This window comes from Mobula birostris, chromosome 10 (genome assembly GCF_030028105.1).
Source record: "Mobula birostris isolate sMobBir1 chromosome 10, sMobBir1.hap1, whole genome shotgun sequence".
Taxonomy (NCBI): Eukaryota; Metazoa; Chordata; class Chondrichthyes; order Myliobatiformes; family Myliobatidae; genus Mobula; species Mobula birostris.
The window spans coordinates 16,701,406-16,722,521 of record NC_092379.1 but is presented as its reverse complement, the minus strand read 5'-3'; the positions used below and the strand labels follow the sequence as shown (position 1 = coordinate 16,722,521).

At 56.8% G+C, this 21,116-nt stretch overlaps 1 protein-coding gene across 1 annotated transcript in view; it reads right to left on the bottom strand.

Moving 5' to 3' along the window:
• The window catches only part of LOC140203848 (X-linked retinitis pigmentosa GTPase regulator-interacting protein 1-like), a 30,407-nt gene extending 15,165 nt beyond the window's left edge, over positions 1-15,242 (bottom strand). The window contains exons 1-6 of the mRNA XM_072269981.1: positions 15,209-15,242; positions 8,146-8,275; positions 5,846-6,087; positions 4,108-4,204; positions 346-468; positions 40-145 (exon numbers count right to left, since the gene is read on the bottom strand). Of these exons, the coding sequence (XP_072126082.1) occupies positions 40-145; positions 346-468; positions 4,108-4,204; positions 5,846-6,087; positions 8,146-8,177 (600 nt within the window). The 5' untranslated portion in view covers positions 8,178-8,275; positions 15,209-15,242. The remainder of the gene's footprint in view (positions 1-39; positions 146-345; positions 469-4,107; positions 4,205-5,845; positions 6,088-8,145; positions 8,276-15,208) is intronic.
• Positions 15,243-21,116: the final 5,874 nt, after the last annotated feature.

Genomic DNA, 21,116 nt, shown 5'->3' with positions numbered 1-21,116 from the left:
CACTCGCCACCCCCCCCACTCCCTCCGCACCATCCCTACCTGCTGCAGGAGGCTGTACCTCCGCTCCATAACCAGGAGGGAGACAGAGACGTCCGACAGTTGTTTCTTCACCCTGATCGTCTCCATGTTCTTGCTGATGGATTCCCTGTGGGAAGGGGGGTGGTCAGAGGTCACCTGTCAGTGTGCAGGGGTCAGGGGTCACTGTCAATGGGGGAGGGAATGTGGAAAGGGTGGGAGAGGAAAGGCAGTGGGAGGGTAGGAGGGTGAGGGGAGGGGAGAAGAGTGTGAGGGGCGAACTGGGGACAGTGGGGAGGGAGGGTGAAACGGGGTCTCCTGATCCGATACCGTTTCTCCGCCACCTGGTGTCTCCGCAGTTGCAGCAGGGCCTCCTCATGTTCCTGGGCTCGGTCCCTCAGCTCCCTCCGCAGCCCCTCCATCTTTGGCTCCAGCAGACGCACCAGTGCCTCCCTGTTGGGGCAACAGAAGCTCAGTGCCTGGGGTGGGCTGGTCACCTTGCTGAGCTGTCCTCCCTCCCCTCGTGGAGCTGGTCCCACCACGGAGCTGGTCCCACCATGGAGTTGGGCCCCCTCATGGAGTTGTCCCCACCACGGAGCTGGTCCCACCATGGAGCTGGGCCCCCTCATGGAGTTGTCCGCACCACAGAGCCGTCCCTCTCGCAATCCTGTACCTTGGCTTCTGCCACTGCCCCTCAGCTCAGCTCAGCTCCAGCAGACACCTCACCACCACCACCAGCAGCCAGGGCAACGGGACCGCTCAGTCCCCGTGGTGGGCTGGACCTCATGTGGAGTTGTTCGCTTCACAGAATGAAGCAGGTCCTCTCACGAGATGGACCCCTCGTGGAGCTGGTCCTCTCACAGAGATGGACCCCTCGTGGAACTGGTCCTCTCATGGAGATGGACCCCTCGTGGAGATGGTCCTCTCATGGAGATGGACCCCTCGTGGAGATGGTCCTCTCATGGAGATGGACCCCTCGTGGAGCTGGTCCTCTTACGGAGATGGGACCCTTGTGGAGCTGGTCCTCTCACTGAGATGGACCCCTCGTGGAGCTGGTCCTCTCACGGAGATGGAACCCTTGTGGAGCTGGTCCTCTCATGGAGATGGGACCCTCGTGGAGCTGGTCCTCTCACAGAGATGGGACCCTCGTGGAGCTGGTCCTCTCATGGAGATGGACCTCCCTGTGGAGCTGTTCCTGTCACAGATCTGACCCCAACTCCCCCATCCCATGGAGCTGGTCCTCTCACGAAGATAGACACCTCGTGGAGCTGGTCCTCTCACGGAGATGGGACCCTCATGGAGCTGGTTCTCCATGGTCCCCTCGTGGAAAAACACTTGCTTCACATATCTCCTTTCGATTTACTTACCCCTCTTGCCTTCAAAGCATGCTGTCTGGGATTAGACATTTTCATCCTGAAGATAAAGATAATGATTGTCTTCCGTTTCTGCTTCTCATAACCTTATCACCTCCTCCCGCCCTGGGAGAAAGACACTGACTGTCCATTCTATCTATGCCTCTTCTCATCTTCTGGACTTCCATCAAGTCAGCTCTCACCCCCCCCTTTGCTCCGGGGAGTTCAGAGGGACTTGGGCCAAACACGAGCATGTGGTGGAGAAGGAGGGAGAGGTGGGGAGCATGTGGAACTGGCTTAGATGGGGAATCTGGGTCAGCAAGGACAGATTGGGCCAAAGGGCCTGGCTTCATTCTGTGTGAGCCTGTGTTCTAACCAGGTCCAGAAAGTATCTGCAGGGGGCTTTGCCTCTTCAAAGATCCCCACCACCCTCTCCCATCGGGCAGGGGGTACAGAAGCCTGAAGTCCCACCCCACCAGGTTCGGCAACAGCGACTTCCCTTCAACCATGCCGTTCAGCACTACCTGTGTAACGACAATAAGCTCCACTTTGACTTTGAATTTCTATGCCATCCCCTCTCGTTCTTCTCCACCCGACAGGACACAAACCCACCAGAGCGGTCAATGGTCCCTGGCTGCCTCCCTCTGTGACAAACTCTTCTTCCGCGGTGGAAAGTCCGTGCCTGTCCATGGCATCCCCAGTGTGGTCTACAACTACAGTGGGACGTGCCAATTTAAACCCTCAAGGCCGAGGGAACATTAGCCCTCTTCATCGCCCACTGCCTTATTCATAAAACATAGGTTCAGAATCAGGCCATTCAGCCCATCGAGTTTGCGCCACCATTCGATCATGGCTGATTTATTATCCCTCTCAGCTGCATTTTCCTGCCTTTTCCCTGTAATCTTTGATACCCTTTGAACCTATCAACATCTGCTTTAATATACCCTCCACAGCTGTCTGTGGCAACGAATTCCACAGATTTGCTATGCGCTGGTTGAAGAAATTCCTTCTCATCTCTGTTCTATAGGGGACATCCTTCTTTTCTGAGGCTGTGCCCTCTGGTCCTGGACTCATCCACTATAGGTGACGTCCACTCCACATCCACTCTATCTAGGCCTCTCAATATTAAATAGGCTCCCCCCATCGTTCTTCGAAACTCCAGCAAGTACAGGCCCACAGCCATCAAATGCTCCTCGTAAACACAAAATAATCTGCAGATGCTGTTGTCAAAGGAACACTCACAATGCGCTGGAGGAACTCAGCAGGTCAGTCAGCATCAGTTGAAAAGATTAGTCGACGTTTCGGGCCGAAACCCTTCGTCAGGACTGAAGGAAGAACTTTGGGGAGGGTTTGAAGAATGCTGGTAGTTGAAAAAAACAGTAACTTTTAAGACAAAGTTCTTCCTTCAGTCCTGACGAAGGGTTTCAGCCCGAAACGTCGACTAATCTTTTCAACTGATGCTGACTGACCTGCTGAGTTCCTCCAGCGCATTGTGAGTGTTCCATCAAATGCTCCTCATACCTGTCATTCCTGGGATCACTCTCGTGAACCTCCTCTGGACCCTCTCCAGTGCCAGCACACCCTTTCTCAGATAAGGGGCCCAAAACTGCTCACAATGCTCCAAGCGCAGTCTGACCAAACCCTTATAGAGCCTCAGCATCACGAGATTGCTTTTGCATTCTCGTCCTCTCAATGATTGCTAACATTGCATTTCCCTTCTTCACCACTGACCCAACCTGCTAGTTAACCTTTAGGGAGTCCCACATGAGGTTAAGTTAAAGTTCAGGTCTGTCCCGAGCCTTATAGGCTCATCGGGCCGGTGTTTATGCTGGTTTCCGTGGTGTGAAGCGACTGAGAGTACGAGACTCACCCCTGGGTAGGATGCCAGTCTGTCGCGAGGTTAACCCTCAGCATTTTGCCAGGACCCACTTTCAGCTGGGTGGATTGTGGTTAAGTGCCTTGCTCAAGGACACAACATGCTGCCTCGGCTGGGGCTCGAACTCACGACCTTCAGATCGCTAGTCCAGCGCCTTAACCACATGGCCGCGCGCCAACACCCCACACACGGACTCCCAAAGAACTCAGAAATTTTCTTCCTGTTTCAAAGATGGACTATGTCTTTATTCCTTCTACCAAAGTGCAGGACCAGACACTCCCCAATGCTATAGTCCACTTTTTTGCCTATTCTCCTGACCTGTCCAAGTCTTTCTGCAGGCTCCCTGCTTCCCCAACACTATCTGCCCCTCCTCATCGTCCACAATGCACCCAGGCGCATCTCGGCTTGACGTGGCAATTGCTCTGCCCGTGTCCGGAAGTGGACACATCCTCGAAACCAGCCTCCCCTCCACGTCGACACGGAATAATCATAAGGAGCATAATCAGAGACTCCACCCACCCACCCTGGGCGTTCTCCGTTCTCCCCGCTTCCATTGGACAGAAGATACAAAGGGCTGAAAGCGGGTCCCGTTGCGGTAAGATGAATGGTCTCCCAATGGGATAAGATGGATGCTTCACCTCAAAATCTACCACCTTAATGTCTGCCTGCACTGTAACACTGTTCTGTTATCCCAAGTCCTCTCTTCTACCTCAATGCAGTGTTAATGATTTGACCTGTATACGAGACAGGTTCCTCACGGTGTATCTTGCTACCTGGGGCTATACTAAACGATCTCCAACACTCGGTGATGGGTGTTCAGGGACAGGCCGGTCTCCCAGCACTGACCAGATGCTCCATACTCACAGCAGGCCACTTTCTGGGGGCTCACACTGACCGCGCCTTCCTCGCGCCTGCCCCGTCCGCTTCTCCAGACTCTGCTCCGCATCTTCTTCGTGCCTGCCTGTCCGGGAGAGAACACTTGGTCACGCAGAGAGTCTCCCAGGTTCCTAGGGTTGTCATAGCCTGGGGGTGATGGTGAGGATAAGCTCCCACTACCTATAAATTACTTCCAATGGTGTGTGACTCTAACAGCCTCTGACAACCAAGTCCAACTCTTGGCCTTCACGTCTGGTTTAGCTACTAGACCCGGCGGAACTGTTTCTACTGACGAGAAGGGGCAAAGGCGGACCACTGGCACCTCAAAACCAGTCGCTTCGGGCAGGTGGGGCTCGTCAGCCTTGGATGAGAGAAGGAAAACTCTGATTTAAAACCTCCGCTGCCTTGCGGCCACACCCACCCATGGGAACGGCTTCAGGAGTAAACCCCGAGGAAGAAATCTGCAGCTGGGATCCCTAAGACAGTTTGTTGTTGTTTACAACTTCACTCTGGCAGCCTCTGCGACGACACTGGTGCCAAACTGTATCGGCACTTGCCCTTCCCTTGGACTACATCAGTGACGTGGAGAGGGGGAACCCGCTGCATGGGCAACAGCCGGTTCTTCAAATCTTCCCGCCCAGGCATGTGCCCTGCAGAGGACACAGTCCACCAGAGGCACAAACCCATGATCCCCTGGGATCGACGGCTGCCTGCTACTAGAGTCAGACACAGAGTGAAACTCCCTCCACACCGTCCCATCGCACACTCCCGGGGTCAGACACAGAGTGAATCTCCCTCCACACCGTCCCATCACACACTCCCGGGGTCAGACACAGAGTGAATCTCCCTCCACACCGTCCCATCACACACTCCCGGGGTCAGACACAGAGTGAATCTCCCTCCACACCGTCCCATCACACACTCCCGGGGTCGGACACAGAGTGAATCTCCCTCCACACCGTCCCATCACACACTCCCGGGGTCGGACAAGAGTGAATCTCCCTCCACACTGTCCCATCACACACTCCTGGGGTCAGACACAGAGTGAAGCTCCCTTCACACTGTCCCATCACACACTCCCGGGGTCAGACACAGAGTGAAATTCCCTCCACACCGTCCCATCACACACTCCTGGGGTCAGACACAGAGTGAAACTCTCTCCACACCGTCCCATCACACACTCCCGGGGTCAGACACAGAGTGAAACTCCCTCCACACCGTCCTATCACACACTCCCGGGGTCAGACACAGAGTGAAACTCCCTCCACACCGTCCCATCACACACTCCCAGGCTCAGACACAGAGTGAAACTCCCTCCACACCGTCCCATCACACACTCCCGGGGTCAGACACAGAGTGAAATTCCCTCCACACCGTCCCATCACACACTCCCGGGGTCAGACACAGAGTGAAACTCTCTCCACACCGTCCCATCACACACTCCCGGGGTCAGACACAGAGTGAAATTCCCTCCACACCGTCCTATCACACACTCCCGGGGTCAGACACAGAGTGAAACTCCCTCCACACCGTCCCATCACACACTCCCGGGCTCAGACACAGAGTGAAACTCCCTCCTCACCGTCCCATCACACACTCCCGGGGTCAGACACGGAGTGAAACTCCCTCCACACTGTCCCATCACATACTCCCGGGCTCAGACACAGAGTGAATCTCCCTCCACACCGTCCCATCACACACTCCCGGGGTCAGACGTATCCCCTACCTGTACAGTGAACATGTGGCCTGTGGGTCTTGGGCTGGCTCAGGCCGGAGTTGTGGGGCTGTGGCTTCCTTCGTCTGGTCAGCCCGTCCCCAGGACGTGATTGGGTGCCTCCAGGCCGTCTCCCCCTCTGAGCCCTCACCCTCGCGCTCGCACAACCAGAGACCCACTCGCTGTTCGTCCACGGCCTTCGATGTGGTCTGTCTCCACTGATCCCCGTCCGGAGAAGGAGAAGGGAGACCAGGCTGTGAGGAAACAGAGGAGAGATGTGGAGTCCAGGGAAAGGGGTGCATGGGAGTGGCGAGAGGGGGTGTGAGGGAAGGAGGGAGGGAGAGAGAGGGGATACAATGAGGGGGAGATGGGAGGGAGGGAGAAAAAGGAGAGAGGGTAGTGGGGAGAGGGAGAGAGAGGAGGATGGGGAGAGAAAGAGAGGGAGGGATGGAGAAGGGGAGGGGAGAGAGAGGAGAGAAGAGAGGGGGAGAAGGAGAGGGGAGTGACCGGAGGAGGAGAGGGGGAGACAGTGGGGAGAGAAGGAGAAGGGAAGAGAGGGGTAGAGGGGAAAGGAGGAGATGGAGTGGGGTGTGGGGTAAGAGAAAGGGAGGGGGGACAGTTCAGAAAGAACAGAAGAAACCTCTCCTCATCCCTCTCCCTCCCTCCCTTGTTTCTCTCTCTCTCCTCTACCCCATCTTGGCGTAGCCCCCTCTCTCCTCTTCACTGCCTTTCACAGCCCGGAGTCTGCAGGCCGGAGGTCTCGGTGTGGGTGTGGGGGGGAATCGGGGCTACAGTTTTGCCGTTCGTTGTTCTGTGCGATGAGGATCTGTGTCTGCATGGTGGGCCTGCTCTCTTGCCGCTGGATTGTTGAAGGTGCCGAGGGACGAGGGACGGGCAGGTGTCCGCCATTGTTTGGCCGGTCTGCCCCCGTCCTCGCTGGCTGCTGTCGGAGGAAAGTGCAGGAGTCCACGTTGCAGAAGGGTTGATTGGCGAGGCTGTGGACTCGTCTCGGGGGGACGTTGGGGTCCACGTTGCAGAAGGGTTGATTGGCGAGGCTGTGGACTCGTCTCGGGGGGACGTTGGGGTCCACGTTGCAGAAGGGTTGATTGGCGAGGCTGTGGACTCGTCTCGGGGGGACGTTGGGGTCCACGTTGCAGAAGGGTTGATTGGCGAGGCTGTGGACTCGTCTCGGGGGGACGTTGGGGATCACGTTGCGCGTGTTCCTGGGGTGTGGTTACTCTTTGATCGATGCGGGCTGGGGCCTGAGGCAAAGGCCGGCCCCGGGGCCCACAGAGGGCTGGCCCGGCGGTGTGACGCCGAATACGACCGGACTCGCGGTTCGACGCCTGATTGTGTTTGTCCGCTCGCTTTGTCCCATTGCCGCAGTTTGAACTTTCTTCCCGCATTGGGAGTTCGATGTTTTCGTCGGCCTGCGGAAGGACCAATCTCAGGGTTGTGCTCTCTGTCCATACTTTGATAATGACTGGCCCCTGACTGTTTCCCACTTGCAGGCTGCCCCCAGCATGTCGTTGGCTGCGTTGGTTGTTCGGCCAAATGACGCCTTTCACTGGAGCTTTCGATGTAAACATGACAAACAAACCCTACATCTTGATTCCTCCCTCCCCTCCCCTCCCCTCCACATCACACACCCTCCACTCCCTCCTACCCATTCCTTTCCCTCCAACATCCACCCCTCCTCTCCATATCACACACCCTCCACTCCCTCCTACCCATCCCTTTCCCTCCAACATCCTCCCCTCCCCTCCACATCACACGCCCTCCACTCCCTCCTACCCATCCCTTTCCCTCCAACATCCTCCCCTCCCCTCCCCTCCACATCACACAACCTTCCTCCCCTACCCATCCCTTTCCCTCCAAAATCCTTCCCTCTCCTCCTCCTACCCCTTCTCTCCCCTCCCACCTCCTCCCCTTCCCTCCCACTTCTTTCCCTCCCCATCCTACTCCCTTCTCTCTCCCTCCCCACCCTCCTCTCCTACATCCTTCTCTCCCCCAACCCTTCCCTCCCCTCCACTCCCCTCTCCTACCCCTTTTCTCCCTCCCCTCCCCCACCTCCTCCTCTCCCCTCCATTCCCTTCCTCCCCTTCCCCTGACCTCCTCCTCACCTTCCTCCTTAAATGCCTCCCCTCCCCTTCCTCCCACCTCCTTCTCCCCCTCCTACACACACTCCCAGTTTCTCTTTGCCTCCCTCCACCTTCCTCCCTAATCCCATTCCCCCCTCCCTCCCCTCAGCCGCTCCTCCACTCCCCTCCCCTCCCTACCTGCCCACCTCCTCACTCCCCTCGGCCTCCTACCTGTCGATCTCTCCCTTCTGCGCCCCCACCATCTGCTGGAGCTGACGGTTTCTCTGCTTGAGACGGAGTATCCGGTTGTTGAGGGTCGAACTAGGGGGTGGGGCGCCTGTGTCCCCCTTCCCCTCATGCCCTGTGTGTGGAGGGTGGTGGGAAGGGGACAGGGGGTGGGTGGAGTAAAAGGGAGAGGGAAGGAGTGGGGGGAGAGGGGTGAGAAAGAAATCAAGGACGTCCTTTTAGAACGGAGATGAGGAGGGATTTCTTTAGCCAGAGGGTGGGGAATCTGTGGAATTCGTTGCCACAGACGGGCGTGGAGGCCGAGTCATGGGTGTATTTAAGGCGGAAGTTGATAGGTTCTTGAGTAGTAAGGGGGTTAAGCGTTATGGAGAGAGGGGCAATAAATCAGCTTGTGGTTTTTATGAAGAATGGGGACAGTGGTCACCCCAAACCGTCCAGCCCCAGTTCCCAGGCCTCTCCCCAACATCTACACACCGTGATCCCCGAATGGCAAGTTACCTCGTCCCTCGCTAGGGTCATGACCCCAGTGACCTGGGTCACAAGGCGTCCGGACCCCTGATGCGGTGACAGGTCTGGACAGAGAGAACAGGCGTGAATTCACAGTCCCGCACAGGCAGAATAACACACACACTCACACACACCACAAACACACATTCACACACACACACACACACATACAAGGTTTGTGTTACACACACACTCACACTCACACATATACAGACACACACATTCACACGCACGCACACAGTTTATCTTGTACACGGAGACATATTCACACACTCAGTTTCTCTCTCACACATAAAATCTGCTCTCTCCCCCTCTCTGTCTGTCTGTCTCTCTTCCTTTCCCTCTCTCTCTCTGTCAGTCTATTTGTTTTCTCTTCATCTACCTCTCTCTTCCACCTCTTTCATTCTCATTCTCTCTCCCTCTGCCACCCTCTTTCTCTCTAACCCTCCCTCTCTCTTCCTCCTTTTCTCACTCTCCCTCGCCCTCCTCTCTTTACCCCACCCACTCTCATCACCCTCTCTTTTCCTCTCTCCCTCCCTCTCTCTCTTTCTCCCTCACTCTCTCTCCCTCTGTTCTCTCACACTCACTCTGTCACAGACCATGTTCCCGCCATCCCGTGGATCCAGCAGGAAGACAGATTTGAAGGTCCGGTCAGTGATTTCCAGGGTCGGCAGCTGTTGGACTCCCCTAATCCCTAATCCCACACTCCATCTGGACAGTCCAATCCCTCTCTCTAATCCCCCAACCACTGACGTATTCGCAGTACAAATCAGTCGTACATCCATCTGCAGTGTCCCACAGTGTCTGACCCCGGGAGTGTGTGATGGGACGGTGTGGAGGGAGTTTCACTCTGTGTCTGACCTCGGGAGTGTGTGATGGGACAGTGTGGAGGGAGTTTCACTCTGTGTCTGACCCCGGGAGTGTGTGATGGGATGGTGTGGAGGGAGATTCACTCTGTGCCTGACCCTGGGAGTGTTTGATGCGACGGTGTGGAGGAAGTTTCACTCTGTGTCTGACCCCTTTTTTTAAAAATTTTATTTACAAACCCAGTGACTAACACATTTACTACACTACAAACAGACAATACATGTTAAACCAATATATTGCCATCCTCATCAATGATGGCATTTACACCCCGCGGAGCCCAACGGTCCCGGAACATCTCGACGGTCGCCGTGGACTGTGCGTATTCCTTTTCAATGTTCACCCGGGCACGAACATACCCCCTAAACATAGCCAGGCAGTCCGCCCGGGGAGAATCTCCTGCCACCCTTTTCCAGGAGCCACGGATGGCAATTTTCGCCAGCCCCAGGAACAAGTTGACAAGGACATCCTCATCCCTCTGTGCCCCCCTCCTTACTGGATGACCATATATGAATAGGGTGGGACTGAAATGCAACCAGAAGGCGAGAAGCAGCCCACGCAAATACCCGAAAAGGGGCTGCAGCCTCAAACACTCCACGTACATATGGTACACGGTCTCCTCCAGCCCGCAGAAGTGACACGCGGCTGGGAGATCCGTGTACAAACTAAAGAACTTATTGCAGGGCACCGCTTTGTGCAGCTCCCTCCAGCCGAGATCCCCAAGGTGCATGGGAAGGACTCCCTTGTAGAGGGACTTCCATTGGGGAACCCCCTCACCTCCAGGTGGGAAGACCGACCGCCATGGCGTGTCGGGACGGTGGACAAATGCTAGGAAGTGGAGGGTGTGGAGCAGCAGCCCATAAAGGTACCTCCTGCCTGCATCCCTGAATGGGATTGTGGGTGTCGATGAAAGACGGCTCAAGTTGTGTGGATTCGTCTCTCGGGTAAGGCTGCGGGGCCTGGGCCCGACGAGCAGCTCAGCCCGAGTCGTTCCACACACCTGAGCCGCACTGACATCCGTTGCGACAGGGCAAGGGTCGGCCAGGACCCCGCCCTCTGCCAGAGGAGGGGATTCCCGGCCTGAGGCAACCATGTTCCAGACTCTCAGTAGGTCCTGATAGAAGCCGGGCAGCCTCTGCAAAGCAGCACGGCTGACGCCCGCCGGTGGTAGCTGCATATCTTCGGCAAGACAGCAGCCCCTCCGGAGGAAGAAAGTCGCCAACACGTGCCACCTGGGAGGGTGCTCGGCGTACAGGAATCTCTGCAGAGTCCTGAGGCGGAGAGCCGCCAGTCGTGTACGTACACACACCAGCGACTGTCCGCCCTCTCCTTCTGGGAGACTCAGAACCGCTGCAGAGACCCAGTGCTTCCTGTTTCCCCAGAAGAAGTCCACTAGCTTCCTCTGCATTCTTGCGACAAAAGGGGCAGGGGGGGCCAAGGTGACCATCTGGTACCACAACATGGAGGCCACCAGCTGGTTTATGACCACCACCCTGCCTCGATAGGAAAGCACCCTGAGAAGGCCTGACCAGCGCCCTAGCCGGGCCATGACCTTTGTCTCCAGGTCCTGCCATTTCGCCAGCCAGGTCTCCCCAGAAGGACTCAGGTAGACTCCCAGATAGAGAAGACGTCTGGTGCTCCACTCAAAAGCTCTCATCTCCTCCGGCAGAGAGTCCACCTGCCACTGGCCTACTAAGAGTCCGGAACATTTCGCCCAGTTGATCCTGGCGGAGGATGCCGCCGAGAAAGCATCTTGGCACTCGCGCATCCTCCGCAGGTCACAGGGGTCTGTCATCATGAGGAGTACGTCATCGGCGTAGGCCGAGAGGACGACCCCCATGTCCGGTTCGCGCAGAACCAGACCTGTCAGCCTTCGCCGAAGAAGGCCGAGGAATGGCTCGACACAGATCGCATACAGTTGACCGGACATGGGGCACCCTTGACGCACTCCTCTTCGGAAGTGGATGGGTCCTGTCAATGATCCGTTAATCTTAACTAGGCACTCTGCGGCAGAGTACAGGAGCCGAACTCGGGCCACAAAGTGTGGTCCGAGCCCAAAAGCCTGCAGGGTGCCCACCAGGAAACTGTGGTCCACCCGGTCAAAAGCCTTCTCCTGGTCAAGAGAAAGAAACGCTGCCGGGGTCCCAGTCTCCTGGAGTAGGTGGATCAGGTCCCGTGCTAGGTGGACATTGTCCTGGATGGAGCGGCCCGGGACTGTGTAAGATTAGTCAGGATGGACCACCTGTCCAATTACCGAACCCAGACGGTTGGCCATTGCCCGGGCGAAGATCTTGTAGTCCGCGCACAAGAGGGAGACCGGCCGCCAGTTCTTTAGCAGGCGGAGGTCTCCCTTCTTGGGCAGTAGGACCACAACAGCTCTTCGCCATGAGAGGGGCATTTCTCCGGTGGCTAGGCTCTCCCCTAGGACAAGGCTGTAATCATCCCCCAGGACATCCCAAAAAGCCTGATAAAACTCAACACTCAGTCCATCCAAACCAGGGGACTTGCCCCTCCGGAGTTGCCGAAGGGCAGTGGACAGCTCCTCCCGAGTCAGGGGGGCATCCAGACGCACTGCGTCCTCTGGGCTGACCTTAGGCAAATCCTCCCAGACCTCATTACACGCCTCCGCATTTGACGGATCAGGCGAGAATAAGGACCGATAGAATGAACGGACCTCGTTGTTAATTCCGTCAGGGTCCGTGATGGAGGAGCCATCGGCAGCCAGCAGCTCCACTAGCTGCTTTTGAACTCCCCGCCACCTTTCCAACGAGTAGAAGAAGGGTGAGCCACGGTCCAAATCCTGCAGCATTTGGATCCGTGACCTCACGTACGCACCTCGGGACTGCTGAAGCTGCAGGTTCCTTAGTGCGTCCTTCTTCTCCTGGTATTCCTGCCACAGCTGCTGGTCTCCAGCGGTCGGACCGAGGCGGGACTCCAGGTCGAGCAACGCTCTCTCAAGCCGCTCAACCTCAGAGCTCCGCCTCTTTGTCGACCCCCTAGTGTACTCCCGACATAAAAACCGGATGTGGGCTTTGCCCACATCCCACCATAGCCGTAGGGAGCAGAACTCTCTCCGCCTCTCCTTCCAGGAGACCCAGAAAGCTCGGAACGAATCCCGGAATCGGCTGTCCTCCAGCAGTCGGTTGTTAAAATGCCAATACCCGGATCCCACCCGAGGGTGTAGTGGAATAAATTCCATCCACACAAGGTGATGATCCGAGCACGACACCGGCCGCATGGAGGACGCCGACACGCGGGAGACGTAGGCCCGAGAGATGTAAATGCGGTCTATCCTGGAACCCCCCTCTCTAGACCTTCTCGAGAAGGCGCTAGAGTTGGGGTGAAGATTCCGCCAGCTGTCCACCAAGTCAAAGGAGCCAACTAGCTCCTTTAACTTTCTTGCCGATGCTGGGTCGCGTTGGAGGCCCGAACGGTCCTCCGCCTCGAGGGTACAATTGAAATCTCCCCCGAGGATGACGCAATCCCCAGGATCGATGGAGCTCAGCAGGGTGGACAGCTGGCAGAATAGGCGCGTCTGCATCACACCGCGCCTGGGAGCATACACATTGATAAAATGCAATGGTACGCCATCCAGGCGCACAACCAGGTGGAGCAGACGGCCGGGCACAACGTCCTGGACTCTTTTAATTACTGGCTGGAAGGTCGGGGCCAACAGGATCGCCACCCCGCTAGAAATGGAGCTGAGGTGGCTCATGTAGACCCCGCCCCGCCACTCCAGGAGCCAAGCAGACTCGTCCCCAGGGATGGTATGGGTTTCCTGCAGGAAACTCACCGTATACCGCCCATCCCTGAGGGCTGAGAGATTGTTATGCCTGCGAAGAGGACCCCTGCTGCCGTTTACGTTGAGACTAGCTATGGTAAGCTTCATGGCGGGAGCACACTAGGTCTCAGCAGCTGTGCCCATTTCGGTGAGAGCGGAGGCGCCCTCCACCACACTGTCCGGAAAGAAAGCAAGGTTACTTTTTGCCTTACGGGCTCGAGCGGTACCAGCGACACCCTGTGACCCACCATCCCCCGTAGGAGCGAGGCTGCTTCTCCCTCTAATGTCCCTTACTAGGTCATCTAGGAAAGATTTTAATTGCCGTCTGTCGTTTCCCGCCACCGCATTCCTCTTTCCCTTTCCCTTTCGTCCGAGGATGACTCGCAGGGACCTCACCAGCCTCGGCATGCTGGGCCAGCGTAGCGAGGCTAGTTGAGGCCGGTGCTTGGCACCCTCAGAGGTGAGAATAAAATGCTTAATTTCCTCTACAGGTATCAATGGGGACTTCTCAGGAGGGGTGAGGATGTCCATTATTTCACTATCGAAAGAGTCCCCCTCCAACCCGTCACTGCAGACAGAATCCCCATCGGCCTCCCCGCATGTTCCAATAGATGGCTGCGCTTGTGACCCATACCGCGCAGCGGGCACCTCGCTCTTACCTGCCCGCTCCACCGTCGCATCAGCCTCATCCACATTTGCGACAGTGGAGGGACAATCCCCAGGGACTCCCTGCAAGTCATTAATTGCTGGGGTCGACGTGCACAGAAAAACGCCCTCCCCAGGGGGCAGGCATAGAGGGGAACCCGGCACCTTTGGTCCAAGGGATTCACAAGCAGCCTGGTGCTGAGAATGAGAGAGCTTTGTCTCGTCTCCTCTTACATTATTCGGTACACTGGCCTCCAGAGAGGCGCTGACATGTAGGTCCTGGGTGGAGGCCTCCAGGGCTGCCTCATTTGTGCAAACAGGGCTATCACAAGCTTTTTGCACAACCACACCATCTACCCCAGGACTGGTGGCTACATCTGGGGACTCAGGTTTAGAACCAACCCCTACCCGGATTCCCACCCCTTCCTGGGACTCCCCCGCATCTACATCCCCTGCCCTCTTGCGGGAACGTTCCCTTCTCCTCTTCACACCGGAGGAGCACACAGGTGCAGGCTTCACCGATGGGGCGGCGCTTTCTGTTTCCATCGCCCCGTCTGCTTGCGCACCTCCCCGAGCCCCACGCTCCACTTCAGGCGAAATGGGCGTGAGCTCTGCAGCCTCAAAGGCCCGCTTCTTACTGTGTTTGGATTTCCCCTTTGCCTTCTTACTCCGCACAGACTCCACCCCATCCCCCACCTGAACCACAGGGAGAGGAGCAGGGACCGACCCAACCGTAGGAGTAGGGACAGGGGTAGGGGTAGGGGCAGGGTGAGGGACTGGGGCAGGATCACGGGCGGGGGCAGGGTCAGATGCAGGCGCAGACGCACGCGCAGGAGTAGGATCAGGGGCAGAGGTAGCTGGGGCACTGGTGCCTGAAGTGGGCTCCCTCGGGTTCCGGGCGGCAGGACAGTCCCTCCGAAAGTGCCCCACCTCCCTGCACGCATGGCACCGCGGGCGCTCGGAGCTCCAGTACACCTGATAATCCACTCCCTCATGCCGGACAGTAAACCGGCCCTCAACATCGTCCTCCCTTTCCAGCTGCATGAATACCTGACGCCGGAAAGAGATTACGGTGCGGAGGGTGCGTCTCTTAAATTTGTGTCGGATGGCAGTGATCTCCGACCTTACTTGCCCTAAACGGGCCAGTGGGGGAAGCAAGTCCTCATTTGGAATGAAAGGCTTAACATGCCCAAGCACGATACGTTGCGTGGGGGCCGTCACCAGCTCCATAGGTAAAAAGATGTTGTCTACCGTGACTCCCCTGCTTAGGGCCCGGTGCACTAGCTCTTCATTCGCCAGATAAAACACCGCCTTTCCGAACTCCTTCTCGGTGGCCAGAATACCACCTTTCCCAACAAGGTCCTCCATTGCCTCCGTACACTTTTCTAGTGTCATTCCAGGGCGCAAAATACATTGCACCCCACGTTCCACCTTCACCGACCGAAACAGGGCGTTGTCCGAGGCCGGGGAGGCAGCCGCCCTTGCGTAACTCCCCGAAGGCCCGCGACTCCCTGGAGACCGGTCCGGCATGCTGGCGCTCTTTCCAGTCCGAGAATCCTACAGCGGTGCCGGTTAGAAGTCCTGGAACGAGTCGAATAACTGGCTGGAAAAGTTTGCAGTGGACAGTTCCTCGCTGGCTCGACGCCAGGAAAGGCTCCGTCGGACTTGCAGAGACCCAGGCCGGGAGAGGCCGAAACGTCCTTCCAGATGCTCCGGCACCGACACCAGACGAAAATCAGGAAAACAATGGAGGAGGAACGTTGCCCCGATGTCAATGGGGGGGGAACGACGGCGTTTGCCTCCGGTTTTGGAGCGAACCGGCTTCCTGGCAAGTTGCCAGCGGCCGCAGCTGGGAGCTACGCAGTTAGCAGCCGCCAACAAACCCAGCCCAAACCGGCAGTAAAACTGCACACCGAGTTTCCACACCAGCGCCGTCACTCACTCAGTTGTCCAAGAGACTTTTAGAGCCACCTCCAAAGTATTCCATGAACTTTATCCAGTAGTCTTGCCTCGATTTCTCCCAGCTCAGCACAGCTCCTCTCTGTGTCTGACCCTGGGAATGTGTGATGGGACGGTGTGGAGGGAGATTCACTCTGTGTCTGACCCCGGGAGTGGGTGATGGGACGGTGTGGAGGGAGATTCACTCTGTGTCTGACCCCGGGAGTGGGTGATGGGACGGTGTGGAGGGAGATTCACTCTGTCTGACCCCGGGAGTGTGTGATGGGACGGTGTGGAGGGAGTTTCACTCTGAGTCTGAGCGTGTGATTGGACGGTACTGACGCAAACACCAGGGACATTATTGTGAACTCTGTACTTTATTCACTAATGGATATGAATTGATTCTCTGGGCAGCCGTCAGTCCCTCTTCATCCTTTTACTTCTCCGCACTGCCACCCCATGGTGCTTCTTCTTCTCCACACGGACCCGTGTCCTGGGGACAGAAGAGTCTCTGCCTGTCCCGGCCTCCTCTGGTGCCTTCGCACAGCTTAGCACTTGCCCATTGGAGAGCAGGCCCAGGCCCCAGGCCTCATCCTGTGGGATCCTCCAGCACGCTCTGTCCTGCAGCTTGACGGCCACCTCACCCTCTCCACAGCCATCCCTGACAGACATGGGATCCTGAGGAGGGAAATGGCTGTGAGAAACATTCCCGGCACCCTGGGATGGAGTCGGGGCCTTACCTTCGGCCTGGGCCTCGCTGTGGTCCTGAGCCACTGTTAGGGACTTGATTTGGGTCTGGGCTTCAGTTGAGCAAATGATTTGGGCTTGAGCCTCTGGCTTGGCCCTGATTTGGCTCTGGGCCAGAGCTGGGGCCTTGATTTGGGCTTCGTCCCCAATTAAGCCACCAATTTTGCCCTGGGCTTCACTGGGGCCCCAGTTTTGGGTTTCAGTCCCAGTTGAACCCCTCATTTGGGTCCAGGCCTCACTTGTGCCCTTGATTTGGGCCTGGGGCTCAGTTGGAGCCTTGCTGTGGGTATGAGCCATGGCTAGGTCCTTGATTTGTTTCTGGGATTTCAATAAATCCCTGTCTTGGGCTTGAGAACTTGCCTGGGCCCTGATTGGAGCCTCTCCAGTTGAGGCCCTGATTTTGCCCTGGGATTCAACTGGACATCTAGTTTGGGCCTTACCTCCAGCTGGGGCCCCGGTTTGGGCCTGGCCCAATGATGGAGCTTCACCTTTGGCCAGGTCTTCAGCCTGTCCGTCCTGCTGCCCTGAAGCCGGCCTCCCACCATCAGTCAGGCCCGGTGGCCTGGTCCTAGAGTCTCTGCTGACAATGGGGCCATGTGATTCAGGTTGAGTTACCCCAGGGCTGAGGGGAGGGGTCTGACAGACCCTCTGGAAGGATTCGGGGGGCAGGAGAGTCAGTGGGGGAGGCTGGGCCAGAGCTTGGGCGTTGACTGAGGAGGACATGGACTGGCCGTGAGCTGACTGCAGGGCCAGGCGCTGGAGATGGCTGGAATAGGGGCAGTCCTGCCCCACAGGGGATAGCAGGAGTGCCGGGAGGGACTGAGTGGCCTCGGGTTGGCGGGCCGGGGGTGGGGAGGGGCAGCAGAGGGTGGGGGACACCGGTGGTCGGCCAGTCACAGCCCCAGCTGTCGGGGTCTTGGAATCCTGTGGAGAGGAGAGAGGGGGCGAGTTAGTGTGGAGAACGAAGGGGGAAAGAGGAGTGATAGAGCGAGGGGGTAGGTGTCGGGGAGAAAAGGAGAGAGAGAGTGGAGCAGGAGAGGGTTCAGGAGGGTGAAGGATGGAGGGAGGGTATTAGTGAAGAGGGGAGAGTGAGGGAATTTGAGGGGGGGAGGTAGGGAGAGGGGGAAGGGGTGAGATGAGGGGAGAGGGAGGGGAAGAGATAGTGGGTTTAGTGAAAAGGAGGTGAGGGTAACGGGGAACGAGTTGGGAATAGAGGAGGAGGAAGGGTAGACAGGGAGGGTGTTAGTGAGCAGAGAGGAGGTGAGGAGCAGGAAGGGAAGGAGGGTGAGGGGCTGTTGCTGAGCAGAGGAGAGGTGAGGGAGAGGAAGAGGGAGTAAGGAGAGAGGGAGGGAGGAGAGAGGGAGTGGGAGGAGAGATGGAGAGGAGAGAGGGAGAGGGCAGTTAAGGAACAGAGGGGTGGTTGATGAGGATGGGAATGATGGGGAGAAATATGGGGTCAGAGACGAGAGGGGCATATTGAAAGGGGAGGGAGGAAGGGGGGTGTTGATCACTTTGCCCTCCCTCCCTCTTATCTCCGCTCAAAACGCACCATAACCTCCTCACACGCTCTCCCTCCTTCCCTCCCCCACTCCCTCCCTCCCTCCCTCATCCTCGTCTTCCCACTCTCCCACCCTCTCTCAATCCACTCTCCCACCCTCCCTCAATCCATTCTCCATCTTTCCCCAAGATAAGACCTAGGAGCAGACTTAGGCCATTTGGCCCATCAACTCTGCTCCGCCATTTCATCATGGCTGATCCATTTCCCTCTCTGCCTTTCCTTCCCTCTCTCTCCACTCTCTCCCCTTTCTCCCCCACTCACTCACTCTCACCTCACCCCTGTCTTCCCTCTCGCCCCTCTTTCTCCCCACTTTACCTCTCTCCCTCTTTCCTTCTCCTCTCTCTTTCCCTCTCTCCCCTTCCCCTCTTCTTAACCCCTATTTCTCCTGCTCTCTTTAACCCCTTTCTCTCCCTTCTTTCCCTCACCCTCCCATACTCATCCCTCACTCCTCCCTCCCTCTTCCTCTCTCTATTTCTCCCCTTCACTCCCCTCTTCCCCATCTCTCTCTCTCTTTCCGCATCCCTTCCTTCCACTCTCCTCACCTCGGCCTCAGACTCCAGGTCTCGGAGCAGCTGAGGGAAGTCCAGGGATCCGTGGGGAGAGAGCAGGTCGGACAGGAAGTGTGGGTGGATGATGGTTTCAGTCTGTGAGGAGAGAGAGTCCGAGTCACACAACACAGAAACAGGCCCTTCGGCCCCACCTGGTCCATGCTGACCCAGATTCCTGCCTGAGCCCGGCCCCTCTGTCCGTGCATGGCCCAAATCCCTCCTGTATACTTAAGTGTCCAAGTCTTTTAAATGATGTTAATGTACCTGCCTCATCCACTTCCTCCGGCCACATACAGACCAACTTTAGGGAAAAATGTTGTCCCTCCGGTTCCAATTAAATCTGCCCCCTCCCACTCTTTTCATCCTCCATTCTCTCTCTCTCCCTCCTCACACTCTCCTCCCTCCCCTGTCATTCCCTCTCCCCTCCTTCCTTCCATCTGCTCCCTCCCATTCTCTTTCTCCCCTCTCTCCCACACTTTATCTCTCCACTTCCTCTCTCCCCTCTCTCCCTTTCTCCACTCCCTCCCTCTCTTCTTTCTCTCTCCTCCCTCTCTCCCCTTCCCCTTTCTCCTCTCTCCCCTCTTTCTCCCCCTCCCTTTCCATCTCTCTTCTTTCTCTTTCCCCCCTTTTCTTTCTCTTCCTCCTTCTTTCTCTCTCCCCTCTTTTCCCCACTCTTTATCCCGAGTATTGAGCTTGGTTCTGTTACAGGAAAGATGCAATATCCTCTGGTTCTTGATTCTGGGAGTGTTCACCCTGTCTATGGCCCCCCATGTTTTACACACCGCTGAAAGCTCTCCCTCAGTTTCCTACGCTCTGAGAAATGAAGCCCCAATCTGCCCAGTCTCTCTCCGTAACTCAGTCCCAGCAATCTCCCCTCGTAAATCCCCCTCCACACCTTTTCCAGCCGATGGCATCTTTCCTGTAAGGGAACTAATCTCACATGCCAAGTTACAACACCCTGCAGGTCAGGCAGCATCTACGGAGCAGAATAGAGTCACTGTTTCAGCCCAAGACCCTTCGTCAGGACTGGAAAGGGAGGGGGCAGAAGCCAGAATAAAAAGGTGAGGAGGGGTGGGGATGGAGTACAAGCTGGCAGGTGAGGGTGGAGGGGGTGAAGTCAGAAGCTGGGGGGCGGGGTGTGGTATGCAGGATGGGTAGAGGGCTGAAGAAGAAATCTGATTGAAGAGGAGACTGGACCCAGGAAGGAAGAGAAACGGCAGCGGGAGGAGATGGGCAGGTGCGAGAGGGTGACCGGAATGGGAAAACGGGGAAGAAGGGAGGGGATGGAAATCGCCTGAAGTCGGTGTTCACACCACAGGGTGGGAGGCTACCCGAACCCGAGAGTGGCCAAGTCGTGGTATAGAGGAGGACGTGTGCAGACATGCCCGGTTGGGAACGGGAAAGCGAACCGAAATGGGTAGGCACAGGGATGTCGGAACCGTTCTGCACACTCTATCCCGCCTTTCAGTATCTAGTAGCTTTCAATGAGAAGTGACTGGGCCTCCACAGCCGCCCGTGGCCATGGATTCCCCAGATTCCCCACTCTCTGGCTAAAGAAATTCCTCCTCATCTCCGTCGTCGAGGGACGTCCTTTCCCCCCGAGTCCACTACAGGAAACATCACATCCACTCTATCCAGGCCTTCCAATATTAGATAAGTTTCAATGAGATGACCCCCCGCCCCCCATTCTTCTAAACTCCGACGAGTACAGACCCAGAGACTCCTTGTATGTTAACCCTTTCACTCCCAGGATCACTCTCGTAAGCCTCCTCCGAACCCTCTCCAGTACCAAAGCGTCCTTCCTCGGATACAGGGCCCAGAACTTCTCACAACCCTCCAAGTGCAGGCTGACCAGTGCCTTATAAAGCCTCAGCATTACATCTTTGCTTTTGTGTTCTAGTCCGCTGGAAATGAATGCCAACGTGTCATTTGCCTTCCTCACCACCGACTAAACCTGCAAGTTAACTTTCAGGGAATCCTGCACCAGGACTCCCAAGTCCCTTTGCACCTCAGATGGCTGAATTTGCCCCCCATTTAGAAAATAGCCTACACCTCTCTTCCTTTTACAAAGTGCATGACCATACACTTCCCAATACGGTATTCCATCCGCCGCTTCTTTGCCCGCTCTCCTCATGCAGACTCCCCGACTCCGCGACCCTCCCCGATCCTCGACTGAACTCTGTAAACTTGGCCACAGAGCCGCCAGTTCCATCTTCCGGATCGTTAGTCTAGAAAGTGAAAAGTTGCGGTCCCAGCACGGACCCCTGTGGAGCACTACTAGTCACCGGCAGCCAACCAGGAAAGGGCCCCTCTATTCCCACTCTTTGCCTCCTGCCCATCAGCCACAGCTCAATCCATGCTAGTATCT